Raw genomic sequence first — 20,593 nt, 5'->3', positions numbered from 1 at the left:
ATTTTTCTTATGATTTTTTTATTGTCTTTCACTCAAAATTCTGTGGAACGAATCAACTTTTTTCCTATAATAGAAATTTAAGTTCCAGCTGTTGCTGTATACGTTCAATCAAACAGCAATTCTTAATAACTGAAATAAAGTATGGGAGTGCATAAGCAGTGTGAAATTCTCCTTGGGATGACTGAGCTGCAAAAGGTTAAGACTCTCCTAAGGCATTTTCACACATGAAACTTAAAATCAGTTAAAAAGCAGTTGCTTCAATTGTTTGCAAAACCCACATTGTCCAGAATGTTCATTGGCTTTATCAGTACTTCTTGTGTACATAAGCAATGTTCAAATGTTCACATAACATAAGAGAAGTGTCAAGGTATTTTATGCCTTGCATATGAAAACACTGTTGGATCTTTACTGATCGTCAGCACTCTCTGCATCTGAAGCGAGAGAAACTATTCTAAAATACAGTCCTGGCTTAAAAAATTGGGACATTTTAGAAGAAAGGCATCTCAGGATACCTTCTTCTTTAACAGAATAAAGGAAAGCTCACGAGAAAAACAAAGGTTGTTTGGAGACCAGCCACCCCCTACATATGCACTGAATATCATATATCTTGGTGGCTATAGACCCAGGAGATGTATTTCTCAGATCTCCTGACTGTTGCTCATTTAGTGGTCCTATGGCTGTAACAGCCAGATTAATAGAGCAATGACACACAATGAAATGAACTTCAAAAGTTCATGAGTTATTGGGGTCAATGGTTTTTACGCCTTTGAGTAGCCATCCAAACATGTGGAGGCTAGCATTAGAATCTATATTAAATAATAGCCACTCACACGCAGAAGTACCAATGTCACCATGATGGCCTTTCACAGTATAAATTGATGTATTATAATTACAAATATTTATGCACCACTTTTCATCGGGGGGGGGGGTTCACAAAGTGCTTTGCCTATAAAATAAATAAATGGTTGCCTATCCCCTAAAGACTCACAATCTTAAAAGATACAGTAGAAATACCAGGAAACAGTCACTGGAAGAGGCGCTTTGCAGGGATGAAAAGGGAGAGTCACTCACCCCTGCTAAATTTAAGAGAAGTATCACTTTAAGAAGTACCTCGACAAAGTTAGCAGGGGTTGGAATTGCCCTTTTTCAGTTGCTATCCAGCCTTAACCATGTTTAGGCATACACACAAATGACACACTCTCTACTTGTAACCCTAAGCATGCTTACTTAAGGAGTAAATCACAAGGAACTCGATTTGATTTAATTCCATACAAGTGTAGGACTGCAGTGTGCAGTTGCAAAACTATATATATTAGCCTTGGAGCAAATCTCATTATACTGGAGATTTCTGAGTAAGCATCCATTGATGAGACTGTGAACATTGCAACATGTGACTTCAATTGTTTTTGCATTTCTCTTGTCTACACTTCAGCTGTAGACGGTATACACTTGCTAGAAAACATGCAGAGTGCTAAACATGGGACTGGTTTGCAGGATACTTGCAGGCAAATCCAACCCACCATGGGAAACAGAAAAAGGCTGTACCAATCCTCTCTGCCCACCGAGCATGCCACCCCTGCCTCTACCATTTGCACACATCCATGCAGCAACAGAATGTGCCTAGGTGCATAAAACCCAATATGTGCAGGCCACAACCTAGACGTTTCACTATTTATACATGGCCACATTTATGCACTTATGCATGTTATTTATGCATATTATTTATACATGCACACATTTTGGACCTGCATCGGTGGCAGGCGCAGAGACTATACACCAAGTGGGCAGAGAGAATGGGTACGATGTCTCACCACTCCACACAATGGCCAAGATCAGCCCCAAAATGTTATCTGAACTGAATGCTTTCTCCCTGACATCAATGACATTTCCATAGAGTGTGAGAAAAGTGTCATTATATATTCTTGTCATAATGTCATAAATATTCTTGCAGCCCTATCCCATGCATGATGTGACTTAGAAGGAAGTACCTCAGAATTCAATGTTCCTTTTTTCTAAGTAAGTGTGCATAGTATTGTCACTTTAGATTGCTTCCGCTGCTGGCACTAAACACAAAACAACATCTTTAAACCTCTCTTAAGCTACTTGAACAGAAAGCGCAAGAGAGAACACCAATAAAGGAAATGTAAGTTTTATCCTTAAGCCTCATTCATCTATTCACGTCAGTGATACAGCCCCAGTTTGTCCCTCAGAGCCTTGCAATCAGGAGAGAGAGGTGGGGGATGGGCCTGAGTGGAAGCATGACAAGCTGGATAGTGTATCAGTCCTTCTTACCTTGGCAGGCATGCTTCTGAAGTGTGGGAAGTGGTGTGCATCCAAGAGCAGCTGCTGTGTCCAGCTAAATCGTGGAGCAATGAGGGATAACAAAGCCACCGACTGGAGAAAAGTTGGCATTCTGGAAGCCCCCAATGCTCCCCCTACTGGAGTTAGCAACATGAGGGAACTCTTGTGATGAGTGATACGAGTACATACTTGGAAGTGCTGATCTTGAATTCCGTCACAGTCTCATCTCCTTTGGGGCAGCGGTACGAGTACGGCAGTATTAAATAAGCAAACATGTTTCAATGGCTTAGTTTTTTCTCTTTTTATCCCCAAACTCTTGGAGTTAGGGCAATAGTTGTGTGTTGTTGTCGAAAAATGTGCAAACACTAAAAACTATCCCAAATAATTATGACAGCTACATTAAGCAGTGAGCCTATGCACGTTCAGCCAGAAGTCTCAACATGTTCAATTTTCAATGTTTCATTAAGCCTTACACCCGGTAAGTGCACTTGACAAGCTGGATAGAAACCATAATGTTAACATGAGCTACATGGTGTCTCGCAAGCAGCACTTGGGAAAGATGATGGCACAGATATTAGCATATGCTCCCAGACAACTTTCTCAGTTTGCCTCCTGCAGAACCGAATGCTTCTTTTTTTGGATAGGTTCAAAAAAGGCACCTGAATGTTCCTGCTGATACGTTACTGCTCCTCCTGCAGGAGACGTCCTGTGGGTCTGCTCCCAAAACATCTACAGCAGTGTTTCTCAAACTGTGGGTCAAGGCCCAAGTGGGTTGTGAGCCAATTTCAGGTGGGTGCCCATTCATTTCAATATTTTATTCTTAAATTGCATTTGGGGAAATGTTACAAATCTGTAACAAATTGTAATATCTGTAACAAATGCATTCTTAACTGTGCATTTGGGGAAATATTACAAATCTGTACTTTTAACAGGCTACTATGTACATGCTTTTAACAATGATAGTCACTCTAGGTAAGTGTGGGAAGGATTGCAGCCTAGGGTTGATAAAAAATTTTCCTGCTTGATGATGTCACTTCTGGTCACGACATCATTTCCGGCAGGTCCTGACAGATTCTCATTCTAAAAAGGGGGTTCCAATGCAGTGGTTTGAGAACCACTGATCTGCAGCCTTAAAGAATTTCACACTTTGTGCTCAGATACAAAACAGGAGTCAGTGCTGTTGTTTTTTAAAAATACATAAAGTGTATTGATTTTGGTTTTCAAAAGATGGGTTGGCAGTTTAAAACTGCTGAGATGTGCTCTGTACATCAGTTGAAGTCTGAATCTTGCTGCAGTATTTTGAACCCATCGCAGCTTCCAAACAGTCTTCTAAAGCAGACACATGCAGAGCCCAAGGTCAGCTGCGGTGGAGTGGGGGGGGGGGGGGGAGAGAAGACGCATTTTCCTGGGACCTCAAGATCCAGGAAAGCCTGGCCCAGGTTGCAACTGCATTACTATAAAGAAAAAAAATTGAGCCTAAATTGTAATTCATGCTTGAGGATATTTATGGACATTTATTTCCCTGTATCTATGCGCTATTGTCCAGATCTTGTGAGATTTGTTGGGGGCAATAAAAAAAATAGCCTTCGAAAGAAAGAAGTAGCATTCCAAACAATAGTTGCTGGCCCAGACACTGTTCTACAACAGAGTGTGTTTGTGCAGTGCATAAACTAGTATCTGCAGTTTGAGAGACAGAGAAATTGTGCTTCCCTATGTGATGCGTTCTTTCCTTCTTTGTACGCAGGCAGGCAGAAGAGATGGCTGATAGGAGAGCAAAAGCACCATAACAATAAGAGACACTGATTCCAGGACAGTGGGAGCCCATGCAAAATATATGTGAGTCAATGTCTGGTTCACACATCCACCCACCCTGTGGGTATGTCTGGTACCTCTAAATACAAATCAGGCAGCCAGAAAGGTAAGGAGGTTAGACAAAGGGAAGTTAAATAACACCAATCAATCCTCCAGCTTGTCAAGGCAGACTAGAACTTTCTACAATACAAGACGAACAAAAACAAGACAAAAATGATTTCAGTAGAGAGTCTGTGTCTCTTGGTGATGAAGAAACGCTGTCAGATGCTGCACAGAAAACATAATTTTAGAAATAAAAAGAAAGTTTGCTTTCACTGCTCAAGAGATTGTGTGTATGGGTTGCATGCACACGTAGGGGGCATGTTAGTTGCTGGATGCCCCAAACTAATATGTGGGCCCCCAGTGGTGGCCTGTGCCTGCCCACACACAGACTGCATCTCCCCCAATGCCACTCTGTGCTTACAAAGTCACAAGTGGGTGGGGAGAGATTATCTGAATTCTATCCACCCTTTTTCCTTTCCCTCCCTTTACTTCCTGGAGTGCAGCACTCAGACTCTTTTCTCTATGCCAGTTCTATTTCAAATGAACAGAAGTGGTGCATGCTAGGAATCCAGCATTCATTGCTTCAGTTCATTGGAACAGAAGAGGCGTGGAGCAGGAAGCTTGCTTGCATGCTCTGCTTCTGGTAACTGGGAGGGGAAGGAAGCAGGTTCCAAACCACCGCTTGGGCAGGGAGAATAGATTTGGAGCCATGGTGGCTTTTTCCCCCTACCTCCTTTTCCCTTCAGAAGCTGCTACTGCCATGATCCTCTTTTGCTTGCTCTCAGAAGATCAAAAGAGGATTGGAGCCCCCAGCAGGAAGGCAGGCAGACTGGGAGGTGAGCTCATCCATTTGTCACCCCTCCAAGGTTGTTGCTCTGCATCACCATTTCAGGTTGCTTCATAGCAAGGCCTATGCCCCCCCCAACACTGCCTGGAAACTCCCTCCCCCAAATGCAACCTCTGTGCTTGCAAAGCCCCATGTGGGTGGGGAGAGTGCTGAGCTGGTGTCTAGAGTCAATGATGGACTGGATGAAAATGAACAAACTGAAGCTCAGTTCAGAAAAAATGAAATGTGGTACGTTGTTCTTCTGACACAGAGAGATTTTCTCAACCTTTGGGACAGGGTTGGGACTTTTTGAGATAGATAGTCAAAGTTTGACCCTCTGTAAAGGCTAGATTCCCTATCTCCAATTTATGCCCATCAAGTCTTCTCTTTAAAAACTCTAGAGGGCTTTTTGTTTTTTTCTGTCTTGTCAGCATTGTGCATCAAGAAATCCTTAAAGAATCTGCAATTTGCTAGACTACCTAACTATCAATTACAGCTGAAAAGACACTGTAATTGTGGTAATATTTTTTTAAATTTTTTAAAAAAAAAACCAGGCCAGATCTAAGAGATGAATCAAAGTTCTAAGCATTCCTACTGAACGCGCATAATAGTCATCATCTTCTTCCACATCTATTGGCACATACTGATGAAACTGATCGAAAGGGACAAGAAGGGTTCTGATTACGATACTCTTATATAGATCATTGTTTTGCGCTTGACTGCTTACTAATGAAAAACTTAAGACTTATTTGATATGCATGCAACTTAGAAGGGCACCGCTCGAGGAGATCAGATAAGTCTATGGGAGAAATTGGCAGAAACCACAGTAGACAGAACACAGTTGCACCAGAGTCAGTTCTTGTACTGATAGTTCTGCCCTATTACATTCTGGAACAGTAGGTACATTGTCCAGTAGCTTTACTATGGAAATTTAGCCAATTTGTCTCATGACACCAACATTATTTAATCTCTCTTTAAACATTTTAAGCAAATATGTGGATGATTAAAAGTGCACGTGCCAAATGCTTACAGCAGCGGCCTGATCCTAAATGTTTGCAGAGCTCAATGGGACTTGCATCCTCGTGAATGCACTTATGTTTATGTGTATTGTAAGCATGGCTACTGATTTTTAATTGTGCTTCTCCGGAATTGACAAAATGAACACAATATACTGTGGCTGTAAGGCTATATATTCACACATTATATTATGCATGCATCTGGGTGTCTATACCTGTGCACGCGTTCTTTTGTGAGTTACTATGTGTGTTCATTTTTAAAGAAAACATGAGAACTGAATCTTGAAAAAACAGAGTACAGCAGGGATGGAAACTTGAGTCAGGTGACTTGATCAGAATTGCAAAAACACATGTTATTTTGCTGGCTCATGTACATGATAGTCAGGTGTGTCAGTGACTCTGGCACTGACTTGCGCCTGAGGCCATTGATCCAGAATTGAGTCACCACACATGCAGACTTGAGTCTGTCTGTGTCTGGTGTTCTTGCTTACTCTTTTTGCAGCATGCAAAACCTCCTGGGGTCACCATTCAGACCAGGCAAGCAGCAGGGAAGTTCCAGCCAAGAGCCAGGGAAGGGTTAATGTTTTGGTTTTGCAGGAGGCAGGAGGCGGGGGTGGGTGGGAGTGGGCTCTCTTGTCCATCTCTGAAGGAACCGATGATCATTGGATGAAGGTTTTTCCCTGGACAAGTGAGGGGAAAAGGCGTGGGGATGTTGGTTCCTAGCCATCCAGCAGAAACTATGGCATGGCTCCAGCAGGCTCATTGAATGACTGGCCACAATGGAACTACTTCTGAGTAGAGCTGCAAAGAATTGGGTCATACTGGTAAGCCTCTTAGCTGCTGTGCACGACTCTCCTTCCTCTTACTGCTTCTGTCCCCACTCTCACGCAGTCCATTCTGCCCCCTCCCGGCTTGTTTGCAGATGGAATGGGGATATCAGGAGAGTATTAAATGAGAACTCCGACACACACACTCCAGCAGCAGCTCCGTGTTTTTCCTCTGCTGACTTTTTAATGGAAAAGATTCTTGACTTGAGTCTTTTCAAGTCACCAAACTGCTCTGGGCAACTCGGAAGGTCCACCTGTTAGGCGGAGTCGAGTTAAAGGGGCAGGGACTTGTGACTCGACTTGAGTCAAACTGCGCTGGATTTGCCCATCTCAGATGATATTGGGCCATTAATTTTGTTTTTAGACTGTGTACAGGATGTACTGCTTATACTAAAGTATATTGCAAAAATCACATACAAATGATTTGATGAGCCTTAGTAGGTTGGACAGAACCATTCCAGGATGGGAGCTCATGCAGTTTGCTTTCCTCCAGTTACCAAGCCAATTTTCTGCATGATCCACTTTGTTGGTTTTATAGTGTTTTTCTAAAGTTCATGACCACTTTATTCCAAGGCACAAAATTACCCAAGACTGCTGCAACAAAAACAACCAAGCATCTAGTGGCACTTTATTTTATTGATAATATTTATATAACGCTTCTCAATAAAAAGTGTACAACGTGGTGTAGGCAGCAACAGAAATGGGGAAAAACTGGTTTCTTGTCCCAAAAGGGCTCACAGTCTAATGAAAAAGACAAAGACCAGGGAAATACCAGCAACAGCCACTAGGAGGCAAAGTAAGCTGGGATGAGTTAAGTCAGTTGCTCTCCCCCAGCTAAACATATAAGACAATCTCAGCTTTAAAAATGCTGCATTGCCCAGTTTGCAGGGATTAAAGACTAACAGATCGATTGTGTCATAAGCTTTCAACCAGAACCCATTTCATCAGACTCTGAAAGTGCTGTTCTCACTTGGCAAAACTGTACATATATATACATAGGTATAGACAAATGTAAACACAATACTTTGCCGTGAGATGCAAGACATTCCATGACATTTCTTTGGAAGCTCAAATGTACACAAGATATGGAATAGTGACTTCAACATGAGTTATACAGACCAAGCCAGTTAATGATTACTCACAACTATGTCCCACAGCATTCAGTGAGGCTCAGGGCCTAATCCAATCAACCCAATGCTGGCCCTCCACCAGTGCTGAGTATTGCAAACATGCCATAAGGCACACCTGCAACACTCACTGCTGGGCTGCTGCCAGCTCGGCACTAGTTGCGCTAATTCAGCGCCGGCCAGAGGTCCTCCCCATGCCACCCAGAGCTATGGACAAGCTCTGGGCAGTGGAGCAGTGTGTGGGGACAATGGGGAGGTGTTCCAGAGGAGGGGAACGGTGGTGGAAGGCGAGGTGGGGGGAGGGAGCAGGGCAGGACCAGCAGAACTCTGCTCTGCCAGATTCAGACCCCCGCGTTGGGCCTCATAGCCCGACTCGGAACCACTTTACTCAGTGCTGGCTAAATAGCCAGCACAAGTTGAGTAGCCCCAGTGCAGAGCCTGCTCCCTTACCAGAGGGATGGGGACAAATTTTGGCACCATTGCTCCTCTGGGCACCAGGCAGCTCAGGATTAGACTGTTAGGCCGCAATCCTAACCAGCTTTCCAGCAATGACATAAGGGCAACGCACTTCTGAGGTAAGGGAACAAACATTAACTTACCTTGAGGAGTCCTCCATGATTGCCTCCCAACTGCAGGATGCAGCACATGCCCCACTGGCCCAGCTATGCCAGTGCTGGAAAGTTGGTTAGGATTGCACCCTTAGTCCCTTGTAAATGTGTTGCGAGTTGCAAGCACAAGGCTAAACTATATGTTATGATTATTGCAGTTTTAAAATGTGTGCTTAAGACCATAAATGTCTCCTCTTTAACAAAAAGCACCCATTGGCAGGGTAGTCCAGTTTGGGATGATAGTGCACAGGAAAAGTGTAAGTCCTTCTCCTCAAGCTATCTTCCTTGCCCCCAAAATTCCCCCAAATGTAATTGGGAGGGGGAGGAATGTTTTCACCGCACCCTTTCCCATGCACCACAATTCTGATTTGTATCAGCTTCACCCACAGCTGTTTTTTTTCTCCTTAAGATTTTCCAGTCTAAGCACACCTGTCAAAATGCAATTGTCTTTTGGTCCCCATTAATTACACAAAACAACACCAGATGGCAGCACTCTACAAGGGACAACTAAGGATCTACTCAGCTAAAATAAACGTGATCTATTTTAGAGAAGAACTATTTAGAAAATAATTTCACTGTAATAATCTTCTTGGCATTTGCTAAAGGTAAATGACCAAAGTTAGACAGTGTCCTCAGCTAAAAGGAAACCACATCTTGTACGCAGTAGGACCAGTGGAAAAGAAGGCGACTAGATTTTGGGGGGCGGGGCACTAATTGTTTTCCTTTCTTCTAAAAAAACATGTGAGCAATGTCACCCACTTATGTGCCTTTAATGACTTACCCTCTTGGAGTGAATTGCAGCCATGTATTTTGTTATGTTTCAGAAAATGCGCTGGTCTGCAATGATTTCATTTCTTTTAATGGCTGGTGTGATGAATTGACATTATTACATAGGCAGGAGGTCTGGCTCAGTTGGTAGAGTTGCCGCCTTGTATGCCTGAAGATCTGAGGCTGCCAGTTTGAAACAACCGGAAGTACCCAACATGCTGATATACTGATGAGCTGACCCTCGGTGGCAGAGAGGAGTTGCCGTCAAGTGGAGCGTGGGAGGTGAAGGGCCAGAGGGAGGCCAGACTGGGAAGGAATCCAGCTGGAAGGAGGAGTTCTATGAAAGACTAGAACTATTCAATTGTAAAAATCCCTACGGGGGTTTAGAACAGCCTGCCTATGTAAACTGCCTTGGATTAAAGTCTGAGGAGAAATCTGATGACCAAAGAAAGGCGGTATATAAACACCTGTATAAATAATACATTTATTGAAAAGATTTCTACCCCACCTCTCCTCTTGAGACCAAGGTGGCCAAGAATGGCCAGCATTCAAAGTTGCAAGGGCAAGGCGGCTTGCAACAATTCAAAACCATAAACACAGAAAACAGGAAAGTATTCTCCACACTTTGTCTGCACGCACTTTTCTTTGTTCCATTTGCCCTGTTCCTCCCCTCTTGACACAGAGAGAGGAAAAACTGATTTTACAGCTGCATCTGTCAAAAGCCACAGCAGAAAAAGGAAGAATGGTCAGCATTCAAGTGCCACCTGCAGGTTTTATATTTATGCACAGGGACTTCTCAGTTCCTCATTTTAACAGCAGCAGCATCTCATAAGCTATCAAGGCAATTTTGGCAATCATATGGCAATGTTGTACCATGCAGAAGTGCTTTGTGCCAGAGGCGTACCCAGGGCTATTGGAACCCATGGCAACACCCTGACATCATGACGCCACACTGCATCACGATGTCTTTAGGGTGCACGCACTCTAATTGCTTCCCCACTCGGAAAGCATTTTGGAGCGCAAGTGCGCATTTGGCAGCTGGTTAGGTGATTTCTCCCAATCCACTGCTGAGAGTGCGCATGCACTCTAATTGTTTCACCAGTCAGGAAGCAGTTGGAGCGAGAGTGTGACCTCTGCAGCCAGCCGGGTGATTTCACCCAACTGACTGTTGAGAGGGCACATGCGCTCTAATTGCTTCCTGAGTGGGGAAACAATTGGAGCTCATGCTCTGGCATCCTCCCCAGTTGGCGCCCAGGGTATGTGCCATGTTTTGCCGCAGGTGTGGTACACCTCTGCTTTGTGCATACAATATGTATGGATCATTCTAAGTCAGGGGTGCTCAATAGGTGGATCGCGATCTACCGGTAGATCGCGAGGCAAAATGAGTAGATCGTGGAGTGCCAACCCCCCCTTCAGGTGCCTCTGGGAGGAAACGCCGGGAGTAAGGCCCTTTGTACTCAATGGGGCTTACTCCCAGGTAAGTGTGGCTAGGATTGCAGCCTCACAGCCTAATCCTAGGCATGTCTACTCAGGAGTAAGTCCTGTTATACTCAGTGGGGCTCAAGGTACACCAACATACATTGTACACATAAATGTTATATGTTATGATGGCGCGAACATTGTAAAAAAAACTCTGGTAGATCTCCGGGCCTTGCTGTGTTTCAAAGTAGCTCTCAAGCCAAAAAAGTGTGAGCACCCCTGTTCTAAGTTATGAGTATGGACAGCTGGAGCACAAGTTAAACTCTTTCCAAACCTCTCTCTCAGCCCAGGAACAGACTCCAAACTACACTCTGGAACCACTAATGTTATTGTCTGTTTTCCTTTAACCGGAGGGTTTGACTCCAGCAAAGGAGTTTTGCTTTCAGATGATCCCCTGAAGTTAGAACAGTTTTGGGGATTTCGCAATTCTATAGTCACAGTGCCCAGGACGGGTAGGAAATAAATATGTTTGATGGTTATTAATCCACCTTCAGAGATATATCTTTAAATAAGTATTATTGAACATCAATTTACAGTTTAACTTCATAAACAACAATCAATAACTTTTATATAGAATAAAGTAGATAGATCTCATCACTAAAATACAAACATCTGAGTGAGCAGAATAAAATTACGGCTTGTGAAGTTTCATCACACAACAGGATTTGGTCCAGAAGACCTTTCATCTGTCCAAAAGGGCTCCTTCATGAAGCGGTTTCACTGGGACTTGGTTTCCAGGGCAGGGATATCTTCTACACATTACATTCCCAGGACACACAGGAAGAACCTGGCAGAAAGGCAATGTATTACAGCAAATTGTTGGGTTTTGCATGAAACTCTGTTCCCTAGAGAAGCTTCTGCTGAGAAATCTTTTCTCAAACTGACTGTAGCAAATTGTGGATCACTGCAGCACTGAGCAGGCCCGGTTTTCCTGAGCCCTTGGCAAGTGGGAAGCCCTTGGCAGTGATGTCATCATCATGTGCTTCTGGCCGCAATCCTATTCACATGTACCTGGGTGTAAGCCCCACTGCCTGTAATGGGACTTACTTCAGAGTAGACATGCATAGGATTGGGCTGTCTGTCACACAGCTTATAAACAGCAGGCAAGCAGCTCATTAGCCCCCCAAGTAACAGATGAGAGCTGGTATCAGCCAGTAAAAAAGGCTTTGGGGCAAGAGAGATGGAAGGAGGCAGGGAAGGCAGACAGAGCGAGTGTGAGGTGGAGGGATGGAGCAAGAAGATAGGAAATAGGTAGAGAGAGAAAGACTTGGAGTGGAGAAGGGAAAAGATGATGCCAATGGGGGCAAAGTAGAGCAGACTGGAAAGGCATTGCAAAAGAAATTGGGACAAGACCAGGGAGAGAACTTGGAAGAAAGGAGACTGAAGAGAACTAGAGAGGACCAAATCAGGAAGGGGGGCCTTCTGAGGAATGGGGCTAGGCAACAAGAACCTCAGAAGAAAAGGACACCTCCTCAGAGACCACTTTTTATGAGGGAGGTACCCCAGAAGGATGAGAATGAGAAAGTCTGGAGGTCAGAGTGATCCACTTTGCAAATTGGAATTTGATATTCCCCCACCAGTCTTCTAAGTTCTCCTCAGCACTCCGGCCTCTATGTAAAACAGTCCCAGGCATAGATTCCAAAGCTCCTGCCATTGAGGAAGGCAGGAGAGAGAGAAAATTGAGAAGTGAAGCAACATTTTCTTTGTATTTTGATTAGTCCAGTTGGAACGGTGTTTTAAGTTACACGAAAGGTAAAAAAAGACTACATCTGCATCTACTGTCTCTACTTCAGTGTCTTTCATCCAACCTGAGGATGTGAATTCCCTTGGAGTAAGGGGTGGCAGTGCATATGCCTCAGTGACTCTATGTTGACTTTGGACCAGTGCTAGCTGGTTGCTGATGGCCCTTCAGCAGAGCATTGCATTCCCCCTCCTTCCGCCAATCCTTTGATGGCACATTGGGTACTGCTACCAGCACTGAAGGTTCAGGTGTGGGTCTGGCCAGGTGGCATCTCTGATGCGTGTTAACCCTCAACCTCAACAACACCCCTGCCTCAGACCTTCATCAAAACAGATTTTTATTTGTTACGCTTTTATCTCATCCTTCCTCCAAGTGATTGCACATGATTCTCTCCATCCTCACAACAATTTTGTGAGGTAGGTTAGGCTGAGAGGCAGTGACAGCCCAAGTTTACTTGGGGCCTTGTCAGACATGCATCTAATTGCACAACTAGGTCAGATGGGGAATTTTTTTAAGGCTAAAATAGGAAGTAGGCCACAAATTGGGACAGTGGGGGGAGGGAGAATTTGGTACTTTGCCCTGCCAATGTTTGGAGCACATTGGGCTTGTGCTCCCCTGACATGCTAATTTTAAATTTAAATATACATTTAAGCTTCCATTGACAGAGAGATGCTCTAGATAGAATGATCTGACCACTCTTTTCTTTTCCATATCCTTATCCAGCAGAAAGAGAGTGGTGAGAAGCAGTGGTGAGTGAGTCCTGTTTATGCAGAGCATGCCCAAGGGGGGAAGAGAGAGGAGGTAGGGAGGAGGTGGCGGCAGTGGTGATGTTGGATAAGGAAGCAGGCAGGATGGTAGGCTGGTGCGGTGGCACCAGCAGTGGTGGTGGGCAGTGCTTGCAATCAATTTAAGAATGCTGCCCCAACGTAAAAAAAACAAGCTGTTTGTTTTTGAAAGACTTACCTGACAGAGAAGATCAGGCTTCTTCTCCTGACAGAGATCATGCAGTCTTCTCCAACAGGAAATGGCAAAGATTATTAGTCCCAGGAGAAACATGGAAACCAATATGCAGATAACTATGATAGTAGTCCCTGGACCTTTGTTTTGTTCTGCAGATAGATAAACAAATAAGAACAGCTCCTGAAACAGGGCTCAGGAAAAGCAGTGAAAAAATAGCAAATTGTGCAACAGGCAGGAGGTCTGGTCTAGAGGGTAGAGCCTCCGTTAGCCCGAAGATAACATCAGAAGGTCACCAGTTCGAGGCCACCGGCAGCTCCGTGAATGGCAAGACCTTGAAGCAGCTGACAAGCTGAGATGAGTTATTCCACCTGCTCTTTGGTGTGAGCAAAGAAGCATCTTGGCTGCCCCTCAAGTGAGAGATGAAGGAGCTGCTTGTCAACCTGCGTGGGAGGCAACTGGAGGCCAGAAGTGAGACCAGACCAAGAAAGATCCATCTGAAATGTTGTGTCGTTCTTGAAAGAGAGAACCTTTCTGTGATTGAAAAAATCCCCTTGAGGGATTTAGAAATGCCTGCCTATGTAAACCACCTTGAATAAAGTCCAAGGAGTAATCCGATGACCAGAAAAGGTGGTATATAAATACCTAGTTGTTGTTGTTGTTGTTGTTGTTGTTGTTGTTGTTGATGATGATGATGATGATGATGATGATGATGATGATGATGATAATAATAATAATAATAATAATAATTATTATTATTATTATTATTATTATTATTATTATTATTATTATTGGTGGTCTGCCGTCTGCCCTTGGAGAAGAATTTTATTAGGGGGTACAAGTTTCTTTTGGGCCTCTTCCCAAAGAGAGTGGGGTGAAATGCAGTGGCGGTGACAGTGAGGATGGACAGAATGGGGGCAAAAGAGGAGGGGGAAAAGTGGTAACAACTGGACTAGTCTTTGGAGCCCAGGTCTACCGGTTTTCGCAACACAAAGCTCAAGTCTACCTGCTTGCCTGGCGTTGGCAGCTAGATACGGAAAACACAGTCCTAAGTCTCTCTAAAATCTTTCAAATATAGAAAATCATCACAGGATATTAGTATCATTGTATTTGGGTTCACACTAGAATGGAAAGTGTCTTGTGTGCACCAAAATCTACTTTTGCAGCAGCTGTAGTCCCTGAGTCCTCTACACTCCTTAATGGGTAGTGGATTCACAAGCCAAACCTGTAGCAGGTCAGTTCCCTCCCAGATGTGACACTGTTAAGGAATGTGTGTATTTCTGGGCCTGATGTGTATGACTTGTGGCAGTAGTCACCACTATGTGCCCACGTTAATGCCCCCAGCACCCTGCATGGGCAGTGAGTCTGGATGAGATTGAAAAAGTAAGAATTCAGGAAAGTTCTGGGGCCCCCTCCTTGGGCTCCTGGGCCCCCTTTCTGACCCTGGGCCCCGGTACCACTTACCCCCTTTACCCCCTCTCCTAGGCCCTGTCTTGTGCAACCAAGATCTTAGAGAATCCCTGCATAAGTGCAAATCCGTGCAGTGTTTGAACATCAGATAGGTGTTCTGTTCTACGATGAAAGTCAAAAACTTTGTGCATCAGTAAGCATCATCAACCTAAATGAGACGTATTGAAGAAATGCTGGTTGGCCTGTGCACAATGTTACAAGTGGAGTTCCTCTTAAGAACCCAATCCTATGCTGCCCTGGTGCACGTGGTACAGCAGCGCCGAAATGGCCACCGCTGTGTCCTGCGGGGCCAGAAATTAATCTGGAGGACTACTCAGGGTAAGAGAACATTGATTCCCTTACCCTGTGTAGAATTCCAACAGCCCCAATAGGTCTATTTGAATCTGCACCAACTACTTAGCTGGTGCAGAACCAAGGATACCCGTGTCAGGCTCCATGGCACGGGAGGGGGATAGGATTTGGCAGCAGCCTCTGCTGTCATTCCCACTCACCTCCCAGGCCACTCTCTGGCCCACCCTCCTTCCACCCAGTTTTTCCCCTCCCCACTTTCCCCCCACCTTCCCCCCACCCTCCCCCTGCCCCTGCTTTCTCAGTGTCCCGCTGGCTCAGAGGCCCAGCGCCTAGTGATGCTGGCCTCTCCGCTGGCGCTGCAGTCCCTTGGGACTTGCAAAACAGCCATTGCTGGGACAGTGCACAGACTGCTGGCGCAGACCCCGGCATAGGTTTGGGCTGTAAGTTGTTCCGTGACATGCTGGTTCCACTATAAACATGTGCATTTTGTCCTGGGCTGATTCATCTCTTGACATCACCAGCATAGGCACAGGTAACAGCTGTAAAGTTCATTTTGCCATCACTGTACATTTTCTAACTTGCAATCTATATATACAGAAACGAATGTCCTGACTGACTCTTCAATGCCCAGCCCAAACCCCTGGACCTAGAAACATGAAATTCAGGAAGTATATTCCTTCCATGACCCACTAAGAAGGGATTTTTAGAAATTTGACCCATAAGGCAGCAAAAAGAGGTAAAATGTGTTTTCACAGATTCCTCAATAGGCCCAATGAGATATTGACTTGGTTTTTGCTTACAAAGGTTACCCATGCAAACACTTAAAAACAGAACTGCATCAGGATTTTGCCCTAATCAACCCCTTAAGGAGCAAATCTAAATTCAGGGGGTGAATTATAAAACCCTTCCTGGTTAGAAAGAACCCTTAGGCCTGGTTTTCCCCCCCTGTGCTACTACTGCCTGAGAGAAGCCTGTGGCCTACATGGCCCTTTTAACTTAACCCTTGTTAAATCAGTATGGCAAGGGATAATAACAGGAAAATAACAGAAAAATAGGCCCAATCCTATCCAACTTTCCAGCACCGGTTCCCATATCTTGAGGAGGCCTCTGTGACTGCTTCCCCACCATAGGATGCAGTGCATGCCCCATTGGCATGGCTGCACCGGCACTGGAAAACTGGATAGGATTGGGCCCTAAGTCTTTTTAGTGTTTACACTGAACATAAAATGAAGTGTATTTTTGGCTCAGTGTGAAGTTCTACTACCTCACGTTTTTGAAAAGCCTTTCTCCTGTGAACTTGTGCTATTGCCAGCCCTTGCTCTACTTATCCCTGTGTTCCACTGAGAGGCACTGGCTCACAGAGTTGTGTGGCTCAGGGCGCAATCCAAAGAATGACATGGGCCGCCGCAAGTCCCTTGCGCCGGCCCAGGAGGGTTGCAAACATGCTTTATGGCACACTTACTCCTTGGGAGTAAACCATGCCGGCGCACAGAGGTGTGCCAGCACACGGAGGCTGAATCCAGCCTCCATGGTGGATTCTGTGGCGAGCTGGGCCGACACAAGGCTCTGGGTAGGCGGGGAGTAGGTGGGAGGGAGGCATTCCTGGGCAGGGGGAGGGCAGGTGGTGGGTGGACAGCAGGAGGTGGGGCTGGGATCCGGCAGTTATGTCAGATTCCAACCCCCATTCCCGGGGAGTTTGGAGCTGCTTGAAGCTCCATCTCAAGTGGTGGCACAAGTACAAGGAGACCCAGAGGGGCAAGGGTGCCTTACCCGGAGGTAAGGGGAAAAGTTTCCCCTTGCCTCTGTCTGAGCTGCTTTGGGCCCCTATCCTGCACTGGATACAGCGCAAGCTTCTTGCTTCCCTCACAGGAGGCATTGCTCTGCTTCTCCCTGTGTTCAGTGAGAGGAGTTAGGTAGGGGCACAGGATGCATTTTCCGTCACAGGATGCATTTTCTTTTGACTGTAGTTGCTGTAAATAACAGCAACCCAAGCACATGCACAGCCCACACATAAGCAAAAATACTTGTGCCACAAGAAGAGAGTGAAGAAAGATGACTACAGAGCAAAGAGCTAAAGATGATGGAGACATCCAAGACACGACACATGTTACTGTGGAGGTGACAAATCCTCTACCTGATGAACTTAAAAAAAGGCAGTCCCTTTAAATGACATCCTGTAACACTAAGAAGTACAGTACTCAACCATCCATGGTCAAACTCACCTTGTTCCATCTCAATTTCAGGTAAAGTCAATTCTTTTGTAGTGTTTGAAGATGGATGCTGCACCACACATGTTATTGGGTTCTCCCAGGCGTCCTTGGTGGAGACATGCACGAGATTGCTAACAACAGTCACGGTCTGGTTTGGATGGTAGATGATGGACTGGCTTGGCTTTTTCAACAGGGGCTTGATGCCTTTCCAGGTGATCTGTGGAGCTGGTTTCCCTGTAACCGAGCAGCTGATCTCCAGCAATTCTGTTTCTTCATTGCCTGGACTAGCAACACGCTTCACATCCAACATAGGTTCTGTTAGACCTTTAAAACAAAAGTAGTTCGAGAGTCATATCTGTCCCATTTTATCCTCAAACGACCCTGGTGATGCATACTCGACTTGGAGATAGTAACTTTTTGCCTCTGCCACCTACCCTGGGAGGTTTATGACAATTTGGGGATCTGCAGAACACAGGTCTCCCTGGTCCAAGTCCCACATTTGTCATCCACTAAAAGATAGCTGAGTTTGCTTCCCTGAGAATAACATGCCCATTTTCCAACCATTTAGGCCATGCCCAGCCATTAGAAGTGGAGAGTAAAGGAAGGGGGAATCTGGGTCTGATTCTCTATGTCTGGGATTATGCCAGAGATGAAACAGAAGGGGAAGGGCTCAGGTTCAATCTTGCCATCTCCAGGGTTGGATTGGAAACACCACTTTCTGAAACAGACCCTTGGAAAACTGCTGCAGGCAATACTGAGCTGGATGGATGAATGGTCTGACTACTGCCAGGCAGCTTCATATGAACTGCCTTACCAACATTGATCTAGCCTTCTTTAGGCTGCATCAAATATGTTTCTACCCTTTAAGCACACCAGACGTAGTCCCTGCTTGGCTGAACCAGACTGCTTGGTCAACCAGACTGTTGACCTGAAGCCTTGTCTAACTTTATGTTTTGGCTTATGTACAGAAACCAACATTCTCCAATGAGGCTCCAGTTAAAGGAAAAGAACTACAAGTGTTGCAACCTCTGTCTGGTGCATTTAGTGAACCAAGCTGATGGTCTGCCTGAGGGATGAAGCAATGATTTAGAAAGACATGTTCACAGTTACAATTGTACCATAACAAGGTACCAACTCTCTCTCTTTCAAAGTTCGCATGTTCAAACACTCTTCTCCCCCCCCCCCCCACTGGGTGGTTTTGCTGCAGAAGGAGATCAGTAATTATACTACCTTGCTTATATTGGCATCACCTGATTTCACCTGGGGATTTCGGATGGAATTTCCCAGGGCATTTTGACCTGTAATCTCATACAAACTGCGGCAACGCAGTCCTTGAGAAGGCCTCAGTGACTGTTCCACTGCAGAATGCAGCGCATGCCCTGTTGGCAAGGCTTCATTAGCTCTAGAAAGTGGGATAGAATTTGGCCCTTAATGCAAGCACTCTGTAGGAACTTCTCATAACCATGAAGGCCAAAACAAACAAACAAAAAACTTCTTGTACGTCTCCTCTAAACTGATGAGTAAAGGGTCGGGAAAGTAATGATTTGCAAAAGGCACTGAGGGCATGCACAGTTCGGTCTCATTGTCATTTTTTTCCACTCATAATCACACTCACAGATTTTAAATGTTCCTTCAGCATAATGACTGCAGTAGATCAGTGGATGCCAAACCCTGGCTTGTGAGCCAGATTCAGCACCCACTGTAATCCTTCCCCTGCATGAACAGAGTTTACCATTCTGCCTGGGGGAGTGTCTCCCTGTCGCTCCGCAGATCAACCCCGACCTTCATGCCGGCCAGCCATTTCCTGTCGCCCCTACAGGTTTTGCGCCCAGATTTCCCGGCATACGCAGCTGGCCAGCACAATGGTCAGGGGAGATCTGCAGCATGACAGGGAAGCCCCCAGGTGGAACAGTAAGCTCCATCTGCACCAGAAACACCTTTGCTGATGCACAGTTGTCTCCACTTTGGAGACTGCTGCAATAGACCAGCAGCTCAATTCTAGGCATGTCTACTCAAAGGGTTAGAGTTTCATGGGACATACTCCGAGATAAGTATGTATAAGATTGCAGTCAGGCTCTTCTTCCTTTCTGTGCCCAGCTTCTGTTGCTGAAGCTGGGTATGCACCTCCCAAAGGAGAAGCCAGAACAATTTCCAAACAGTAGTGTTCACTACACTCATTGCACTACTGTATCACTATTCTCATTATTCACTGGTTTCCCCCATTGATGACTGTGATGGTGTAACTATGGAGATGACAACATAGTGTGAAACCCCAGTAAAAAGTGAGTGAACTAATTTTAACAATCCTGGACTAAATACCCCATCTGGAAGTGCCCTGACTCTTTTGTATGACACCATTTTAAAAATGCCCTAAGGAAGTCAGAGTTCAGTCTCACTATGAAACTGCAGCAGTGCGTCTGAATGTTAGGTGGCAATGTCTTAAATTACAGTTTCAATTTGTCTACAGGCTAAACCAGACATTACCTGAAATGCAGAAATTGCTTGGTGGTCTTATTATTATTTTTAAATACACATAGCTGCAGTGGTAAGATGACTGTGAAATAAGGTGGAAACACAGAAGGGTGTAGGGGGTCTTTAAGACTTTGCCCCCACCACGGTTCTCATCTCAATCATGCTGTCCCTGTGTTTCTTTAAACAGACAGGGAAGCATCAATGAAAAGCCAATGGAAGCATTTTTTCCCATTTAAAATAGTGCACAGTGATGTATTTGGGATCAGAACTACAGTGGGGGCAAAATGCTAAAGCCCCTTATTCCCTGCAGTTCTGTTCTGTTTTGTGCCTTCCCATCAGCTGCCTTTTTTAAAAGTAGAAGATCACTAGGCAAAATCACATATTTCAAATACAGGTATGTGCCAGCTTACAGTTCTGTAAACCCCATAGTTAGGCCCATCAGTCATTGCTATTAAAGGCTACTGGCTCATGCCCAAGAATGCTTTGTGGCAGCCCTTTAACACCCCCAAATGCCTTGCATTGCTGGAAAGCAGGAAGGAACTCAGTTAGTTGCATTCTTTCCAGAGAAAGTGCATGGAAAACACATAAACAATTGAGGTGGCAAGGAAGGACTTACTGAGGCAAGCCTGGTGAGTTTGGTAAGGCC

The 20,593-nt window shown here is 45.1% G+C and overlaps 1 protein-coding gene across 1 annotated transcript in view; it reads right to left on the bottom strand.

Annotated features, from left to right (window-relative positions):
- CD200 (CD200 molecule) overlaps positions 1–20,593 on the bottom strand; it is a 45,388-nt gene that overhangs the window by 22,079 nt on the left and 2,716 nt on the right. Inside the window, exons 3-5 of the mRNA XM_066621276.1 lie at positions 17,488–17,799; positions 13,511–13,656; positions 2,293–2,394 (exon numbers count right to left, since the gene is read on the bottom strand). Of these exons, the coding sequence (XP_066477373.1) occupies positions 2,293–2,394; positions 13,511–13,656; positions 17,488–17,799 (560 nt within the window). The remainder of the gene's footprint in view (positions 1–2,292; positions 2,395–13,510; positions 13,657–17,487; positions 17,800–20,593) is intronic.

The sequence above is a fragment of the Tiliqua scincoides genome, chromosome 3 (assembly GCF_035046505.1).
Source record: "Tiliqua scincoides isolate rTilSci1 chromosome 3, rTilSci1.hap2, whole genome shotgun sequence".
Taxonomy (NCBI): domain Eukaryota; kingdom Metazoa; phylum Chordata; class Lepidosauria; order Squamata; family Scincidae; genus Tiliqua; species Tiliqua scincoides.
The sequence above is the reverse complement of the archived record's forward strand: the minus strand, read 5'-3'. Positions and strand labels throughout refer to the sequence as shown.